The following is an 8,933-nucleotide window of genomic DNA, read 5'->3' on the forward strand; positions in this document are numbered from 1 at the left end:
GGGGGGTGCAGTGGGGAGCCGGGCTGGGCAGCCTCCGGGTTACCCCCCCCCAGCCGGAGCGGCGCTGAGGTCCTCACAGAGAGCGGAGAAACGGGGTTTTAGCATCAGATCGCATATTTCGGGTTTTTAGCAGCGGCCGGCGGCGCAGAGCTCCCTCTGCCCGGTGGAGGGGGGGGGACACATCGCCGCTGCCTCCGGAGCTCTCACCGCTCACACCGAGGTGGGGGGCGGCCCCCGAGGAGCGGGAGATGCGGGGCGATGCGGGGCGGTGCGGGGGCTGGGCACGGCCCCGGCCCGGAGGGAGCTGCCCCCGGGAACCGCAGCGTGCGGGTCCTGGTGCGGGTCCTGCTGCGGGCGGCACAGGGGTCAGTGCTGGCACCAGCGGTACTGGGCAGTGAGGGCTCTGCTGCTGCTGGGGACACTGCACCTTTAGAAGACTCTAAATGTCCGAATTGGTAAAAATACTTACTTTGGAGCCAGCTCTGGGATGCGGGTCTCAAGGTCTCAGTCTTACCCTATGAAATCTGTTTATCTTTCAACCCCCACGTTTCCTTATTTTTTCCAAATTCCCCTTCCTGCGTGGGGAGGGCTCGTCAGGTGATAGAATACTCGCCTGAATAACAATAAATTGTTGTGGGTTCTTCAAACAGTGACAAGCCCACGGACACCCCCTCAAATGAAGCCTTTGTCCTATCTTTGGTAGAAGTAACATGAATTTGCTCACATCCAGAAGGAGACAAGCCCATTTCTGCTGCTGCTGCTGCAGAAGGACGTTTTGGGAAGCAGGTACCCAGCGTGGCACTGGGATGTCTGCGAGTTCTGCTGCAGAGCAGGTGGGAAGAGCCCAGGACACCACCACCAGCCCCACCACGCACCCACTGCTCCTGCCACGCTGTGGAACAAGCCACTGGTAGCTCCTTGTTAAAAATTAAGCCTTTTGACACTTGGTCACAGCTGACCTCTAGCAGTGAAGAGCGAGTCACCACACTCCATTTAGTGATTTGAGGAAGAACACGCACCAACCTCTGCAAAAGCCCGAGAGCATCTTCCTCCTCTGGCCCAAGTCAGGCAGCCCCCGGGGCGAGCAACTTGTTTGCTGGCAACTTGTGGGCTTATTCTTCTTCCCTCCTCCTCCATCCATCAATGGCCCGAGGAGAGAGGAGCTGAGAACCCTCTCCCAGCTGCTGAGGCATCACAGCAACAAAAGAGATGAACAACAGAGAAATGGGCTGAGCTTGAGCTCACAGAACAAACGAACATTTCAACTTTACGGTTTAAAATCATTGCTTACATTTCCCTGCCAAGCCACCAGCTCTCTGTCACTTCTTAAAACTACACGGAAAAAAGTCAAAAGCCTCAGAAATTAATCTTTTCTCCTCAGCCTCTGTAACACCACGTGGTGTGCAGAGGAACTGGACCTCCCGTGGCAGGGGATAACCTTAGTAAAGGTGTAATTCCCAAGAAGTTTTGAAATCAAATTATTATGACCTGTGGATAAACACGAGATCAGGGAAATACACTGCTTGCAATTATCCTCGGAGGGATACTGGGAAATACAGGTTTGAGTAATCTACAAAGTGACAGAAATCAGATAAAGAGAAGCTCACTTCTAAATGTTTCAGTGCTGGGCTATTTGTTTAACTCAAAAAATCACTTCCTGGTAATTGTAAGTAAACAGAGGAACAGAAACATAATGACAGCAACAAGAAAAACAACAAAAAAAAAAGAGGTTGTTTGCTGTGAAATGCAGTGGTCCTTGACTAGAAGAAAGATTATTTCTTAGCAGACTTTATTCCCTGTGTTGGAACCACGACTAACATCAGCCCCCTGATATGGCCAAAGGCCAGCCCAGACCCACCAGCTGTGTGACTACTGAAAGCACAAATCAGTGCTGTTATTTAGACCACCAAAAGCACCAATTAATAGATCAAAATCTTTATAATTTCTTACCAGTGGGCAGTCTTACTTACCACTTCCCAAATATTAGATGGGAAAGTCTACAAATGTAACGTGGTGACAAAAGGTCCCATCTCACTGGGGTCAGAGGAGCGTTCCTCATCGGCCAGACGCGCTGCAGCAGGATGAAGGATGCACTCACAACCATCAGCTGGTTGTTTGCTTAGGCTTCTTTTTTTCTACATTTTAAAAATAGTAGTAAAACTATTGTTGCCTCCCTGCCTGGAGCTGGGGAGGCGTCTGTGTGGGCAGGGGGTGACAAGCCCAAAGGCAAGAGGCTCAGCCTGGTCCAAGCTCAGCGCTCCCACGCTGCAGCCCCGCTGGCAAGGGGTGACAGCAGGAGAGAGGGGTGACAGCAGGGCTGGGGGGGACATGAGGGGTGACAGCAGGGCTGGGGGGTGACACGAGGGGTGACCATGGGAGCCCGGGGTGACACCAGAGTGAGGGCTGACAGCCAGAGACAGGGATAATGGCAGGAGTGAGGGGTGATGGCAGTGAGAGGTGACAGCAGGACCGAAGGTGACAGGGAGGGAGGACAGCATCCCCACCGGAGCCAGGCCACGCTGGCTGCTGGAGCTCTGCTTTTCCCGGCGAGGGGCAGGGATGCCGAGGCCACTGCTGGAGAGGAGATGAAGCCCAGGTGGCATCGAGCATTCAGGTGATGGCCATGGCCAGGCAGGAGCCCCACCAGCAGGGTCTGGGTGATGCTGCAGACCCCAGCGGGGCGATGGGTGATGTCTGGGCCCCGCTGCCTCTGGAGCTGCACTTCGCGAAGGGAAAAGGGTCAGAGAAAGTTTTCACATTCTGGACTCACTCAGGATCTGCATCATGGTCATCTTCAGAGCAGGAGGTGGCCTCCCCTGGAGAGTGAAGTGGCATCTCTAATGCTCCTCACCACCAGCTGCTGCCTCCCTCTCCAGAACTCCCTTCATTCTGGTCGGGGGCTGCCCTGAACACGTCTGCCTCCTGCCCAGCCCTCACAGCAGTTTCCATAAGGGCAAGGGGTGTCTCTGTATTCCAGTGAGAAGTTCCCTGGGTCTGAGAAGTTCCCCGGGTCTGAGAAGTTCCCCGGGTCCTCGTGGAGCTTATTCCCATAGCAATCCTGCTCTCCCTCTGCTGACAAGCTTGTTACACACTCCTGTGAATAAAAGGGGACATCTACGGTCACATTAAAACCTGATGTGCTTGAAATGGTGGATATCACTGAGAGGATGGCACGGTAACCCCCTTGTCATCTCAGCAACAGTCTCTTCCAGCCACAGCATTGACTGACTCAAGGGGTCTCTCCCCAGTGCTCCGTGACGGGTGAAACACATGACAGTGCTGCTGGTGGGCTGGAGATGCTGGTGATGGGCTGGAGATGCAGTGGTCCACTGGGGTAATGAACAGAAAGGAGACAGGGGGAGCAGAGACATAGTAATAACCTATAAATATGCAGGAGGGCTGCTGGCAAGAAGAAGGGATTAATCTGTTTTTCATGCTCCTCATGGACAGAGCAAGAAGCAGCAGTTCAAAATCGTAGCCAGAAAAATCTAGGTTGGACCTTAGAAGGGTTTTCTAAGAGTGAGGAAGGGACACAGAAGGGCTGTGGTCTCCTCCAGCGTGGGTTGGGGAAGGGATGAGGGCTCATCCCACAGCACATCCCGTACCAGCCCCAGGGGTACAACCCAACTGGAAAAATCTCACATTGTCAGCAAAGGGGGGGGAGGGTGCGTATTTTTCACTTTTCATGACAAAAGAGAGTTAATAGGAAAGAAAAGTGTTTCGGGCATAACTTTTTTTCAATTCTTGCAACTTTAAGTTGGAAGTGCTTTGGGGGGGGGAAAAAAGAGGCAGCTGGAAGAGTTAATCACTCTCACATCTAGTGCACACATTACCTAAAGTACACTGTGGCATTGGAGGGCTAATCAAAAAACCAATTGAGCACTGGAATGAAAAGTTTAAAGCCACCACCTTCATTTTTAAGTCTGAAAAGTGAGTTTAAACAGTCAAAAAGGGATCCCTTTTGTTAATATCTAAATTACAGGCTTTCCTTACAGAGAACGCTATGAACCACTTGTCTTCATGCTGATGTTACCTTGTTTTGAGACAATATTGGGTCATAACCAAATCTTCTGTTGGCAATGCACCAAACTATTTTCCAGACTAGGGGATGTAACTCCCTGCTGTAGCACAGGAGCCGTCTGTAGGGACAAATGTAATTTGTTATGGTAAACACGACCAGAAGAGTAACCTGTTCCATGACCCAGAAGACGCGCTGTACGCAGGCACAGCTGTAGCCCTGTGTATTTGAACAGACTGAAGTCTCCCATAGATGATAGCACTGACCACAATCTCTGCAGAATTACATGCTTCAGCAAACTCCTGATAAATAAATCCCTCCCTGTTTCCATGTCTCTAAGCCCTGGGTCCCGGGGAGCGAGGTTTGCAGCCCTCTCTGCCGGGTTAAACTGCTGCTTCCACACCGCGCGGAGGGGCTGGAGGAGAAAAGGGGATCTCCTCTGCCATCTTTCGGCACCTGCTGCTGCACAAGAAAGCAAGCCTGAACACAAGCACATTTTTATTATTATTTTTTTAGGTGCTAACTGCCCAATTGGCCGTGTCAGGGCAGCAGGGAGCAGGGAACCCCATCCCAGCTGCTCTCGCTCCCTCCCAAGCAGAGCTGTCGAGCCCCCGGCCGGAGAAGGGAGCTGGCAGCTGGTTATTCTGCTGAGCTCTCCCATAACAACATCCACTAATGGTCCGTCCCTGGGGTTAACCCTTTTCCTCTGCATTAGTCATTTCTTTCCAATAGCGGGTAAATAGCAGATATTTCAGAAATGTATCAAATAAACCCTCCTATGCACCTAATTGTGCAATACTGTGCTACGAAGGGAAATGAGCTCCAGTCCAGTAGCGACCAGTTTGTAGTCTGTGGCATGAGGATTGATTGTTCCTACGGCTTTTATTCTACCCAGCAGGATCCCAGATGCTATTTTTCTTCTCCTGTGCTGCTCATCCGAAGCTCTGATAAACCCCCCCTTTTTGGAAAGGGTGGCTACCAAGCAGTAACCCCTCTACCCCCAGGCAGAGGGATTAAACCCTGATGCCCAAACCAGGCAACCCCATTAAGAGAAATCAAAGACATAGGAGCCAAATGAATAGTAGCTCCAGCGCCATAAAAATCACTGCAGGGAAACAAGCAGGATACGTAACTTCAGCCTTCCTTGGAGCCCTTTTTCAGCCTCTGGGGAGGATGAGAATTGCCTGGAGATACCCAGTTCCCAGGGGGGCTGCCCCAGCTCTGGCAGGAGGTGACCCAAGGCAAACCACGTCAGACACTGCCGGGCACCCAGGAGACACAGACAGACTGAAGTGCAGCAGGAGATGGGCAAGGAGAATGAAAAATCAAACAGCAGAGAAAAGTGGTTAAAGAAGGGGAGACGCTTGAGGAAACTACAACAAGGTATCTGAATGTCTTTGGGTTGAAGCCCCAGAGTAAGAGGTTATAGATATTGAAATGAGCCAGTGGGAGAACAAGCGGTGGATGAGCAACCAGCAGGATTTGGCCATGTCCTGGAGACTTGATAGAGTAGCTGAGGCTTTGTAGATGGTCCCATCATCCCCAGGACTGTCCCGCAGGTCAGCACAGCCCTCCACCAGCCAGAGAGTGGGGCTGGTCACAGCTCACAGAAAGGAGACTCACCTCTGGGTGGGGAAACGGCTGGAGCAGCTTCCTCCATCCCCAGGAGACACCAACACCTTCTGCTGGTGGGAATGAACCAAGTCCTCCTAATGCTGCCAGGACTGCTGGGACAGCTAAACCCCTTTGCTGAAATCCTAATTTATTCTAATCATGCTGGATGCAGAAGTCAAACATGCCTTTTTTCTTTCAAACAGAACTACTAATGCATAGTCCAGAGTAAAGCTCTGCAGGGTTTTGCATATAGGAAGATCAATTCAGGCAGCTAAGAAAAGAAACAGAAAGGCGTTCAGACCATGAGAAATATAAAAAATGGCATATTTTGTATGCTCACGCAAGAGACTAAGTAGCTGGAAACATTTCCCTTTTGAATTGAAGAGTGAAGAGCACAGTCATTTGAGGCAAGATTTGCTTTTTAACTAGTCAGATGGAGCACATCTCTGTTTGGTCTAATTTCAACCTTCTTTGGTAGCCGTTCCCAGTTCTACCCCACAGTGGCAGAAGGATAAAAACCCTGTAGGATAAACACCTCTATTTCTGGCCATGCTTTGTCCCAGAGCACTCGTGAAAACATTCACAGATTGGGACCTTCCTTTAAAAGACTCCCAAAAGTTTCCACGCGAGTTTGGGACCAGGCAATCCATAGATGCTTCCACCGGGTCCAGAGGCTTTCCACAGGAGATACTCCTGGTCTGCATTGCTGACCAGTCTCTCCCTCCTGTCTCTCAGAGTCTACAGATTGTCTGGAAGGAATCTGTGGATCTCAGAAGAGACACGTTGTGGAAAAGCAGCCTTCTCAGAGTCAGATTTGTACCTTCTTCGTCCTCCAAAATACTGAGGCACGTGCTTAGCATTGAATGTTTGAAGCGAAGGTGTTGGACTGCAGCAGGTAAGCCCCAGAAGAGAAGACATTGAGATCTCAGCTGGTACGCCCCAGAAGAGAATCAGTAGGAGTCTCTTATTTTTAACTTTGCAGAATATGGATGCTTTCCCAACTTACATTCTTCAGCCATCACTGAAAGCCTGGAGATCTGGCCCCCTGCATCAGCACATGTCTCACACACATTTCGGGTATCTCAGGTACCTAGGAAGAAATTTTGAACATTCCAGGCTCTCAGTGAAGTCAGATCAATGAATTCACTCTCAATATCTTGCTTAGAAATTAACCGTTTCCTGAATTTCAGCAAAATACGTATGTGATAAGCTCAAAACATCTCACTAGTCAAAAAGCTGTGGATTCCAAAACAACAAACAACAGATGGTGCCATCTCACATCTACCTACTGCTCTAAAGAGATACTTGATGGTTAGTCAGATGAACTCCCTTGTGGAAAGGCTGGAAAAACAGTAGGGTTTATAGCATAAAGATTCACATTTTTTTTTGGTGCCCACTGTTAGTTAGTTTATTAATAAAAGGTGAAGAGCAGTAATCAAATCCACACGCTTCACAGCGCTGACGGGGCTGGCAGAAAACACCACAGTCCAGCAAAACACTCTGTCACGTACTCAGCAACTTTTTATTTACTCTCAAATAGAAGTTGCATTTCATCCTGGAGGGATAAAAAATTGTCCTCCTCTCACTGCCGTAGACCACTCAGCATTTTAACACTGTGGTTTGCGTGGAAGTGGGCAGAAGATGAGTCTTTGTGTCAGTTCTTACAGCCCTAAATATTTGTTACTGCTTAATCTCCAGTTTAGAGAAGCTCAGATTTCCGGAGAAGGCTGCATTAACTGATAGGACAGACAGCAGAGCAGCCCCACTGCTTATCTGATAGTCACAAGTCCTTCCTGAGACCTACTTTATTTGAACTCAGTGGTGGACCTTAGCAGTAAGAGGAACAACAGGAGCAGCTCTGAAATGCAGGTAACATCAGAGAACAACAAAAAGCGCGGCCAGCTTTGCAGTGGGCTGGAAACAGTCATTCATCACAGCCCGTCTTGGAGAAAGTCTTCAAAACTGCCCACGGAACGCAATTTTCTGTCTCAGAGCTGCTGTTTCCAGCACCCACAGCGACTGCTGGTCCGTGGAAGGGTGGTCACCTCTTCCACCAGACAAGGAGGAGGCTTCTGGCTGCAGACACGATGCCCCACAGGAACGTTTTGGGTGCCGAGTGGGAGGGTTTGCGAGGTGCTGTGCCCACCCACCACCCCACTGCTGCAGACAACGGGCACCAAACCCGTCGGGGAGGAGACAGCAATGTTTCCTGCCAAGGACAGACTTTTCCTGAGGCACCTAATTACCATCAGCCCACACGCTATTTTCACAAATGGCTGAGAAGGGCTGGCTGCAGAGGCAGCGGCAGGAGACGATTGGTTACGCTGAGCTCAGGTTATTTAAAAATCATGAGGGGAGGGAGGGTGAGTCGTGGGCACTTTGGTCTCTGCAGAAGGTGGAAAATCATTTCTACCTCTGCTTTGTGCACATTATTGCAAGGTACAAATACATGCTTTTAGCTTCTTAATTAGGTGTTTTACCTCCCCATATTAACACCGTTATGTCAAAGCTCATTCCAAGTTTAAAACTTCGCTTTATCAGCTGAGCAATTTCATTTTTATGAGCTTCATCCACATTGTAGTAACTTTAATACACTTTTGTTACCTAATTATTTCTCTTCCCAGATTATTGCTCTTAAATAACATCACTATTATTCTGGATTCAGTGGTGGACACAGCGTACCAGATCACATACTTATCTCCAAAACCGTTAAGGAGAGAAAGTCCAAAGGGCAAGACTGGGAAGGGCTATGGAAAGAGTTGGAGTGGTTCTGTTGTTTCTTCTGTACTGGTTCTCCAGGTTTTTTTAACAGGCAAATTACCACAAAAAAATAATTAATTACTTGTACGCTTTTACTTGCAGTTTCTTGTGGTGCATCATCCCCGTACACGATACTGACTTGAGCAGCAAATACAAAACGTTATTCCCATCACTCACGATCAGGCTGTAGAAGACCATCCCGTACCCCAGCGTTGTGATATTCCTCTGGGCCCCCACCAGGCAGCCTCCCCTCTCCTTCCCAGGCTCAGAGGTTTGCTCAGGATGGTTTTAACTTTGGTTTTCAGGTTTGTTTTCCCCCCTCTGAGACATTTAGGCTGATTCCACTGATTTCAAAAATCTTAAAATTCATTTTTGGGTTGCTTTTTTGCTGTTGTTTTTCATCTAGCCTTTGGAATTCATTTTCCCTCTTTATTTTCCTGACACCTTGGTCAATAAAAAAAACCACAAAAACCCAACCGAAAAAAAACCACCAACCTTCAAGGACTGATTTTATCTCTGTCCACAGTCGGTAAATGCATGC

General features: G+C 49.2%; 1 protein-coding gene across 1 annotated transcript in view; it reads right to left on the minus strand.

Annotated features, from left to right (window-relative positions):
- TCERG1L (transcription elongation regulator 1 like) overlaps positions 1 to 8,590 on the minus strand; it is a 67,901-nt gene extending 59,311 nt beyond the window's left edge. Inside the window, exon 1 of the mRNA XM_014945220.1 lies at positions 8,570 to 8,590. Within this exon, the coding sequence (XP_014800706.1) occupies positions 8,570 to 8,590 (21 nt within the window). The remainder of the gene's footprint in view (positions 1 to 8,569) is intronic.
- Positions 8,591 to 8,933: the final 343 nt, after the last annotated feature.

The sequence above is a fragment of the Calidris pugnax genome, unplaced genomic scaffold (assembly GCF_001431845.1).
Source record: "Calidris pugnax isolate Ruff unplaced genomic scaffold, ASM143184v1 scaffold89, whole genome shotgun sequence".
Taxonomy (NCBI): Eukaryota; Metazoa; Chordata; class Aves; order Charadriiformes; family Scolopacidae; genus Calidris; species Calidris pugnax.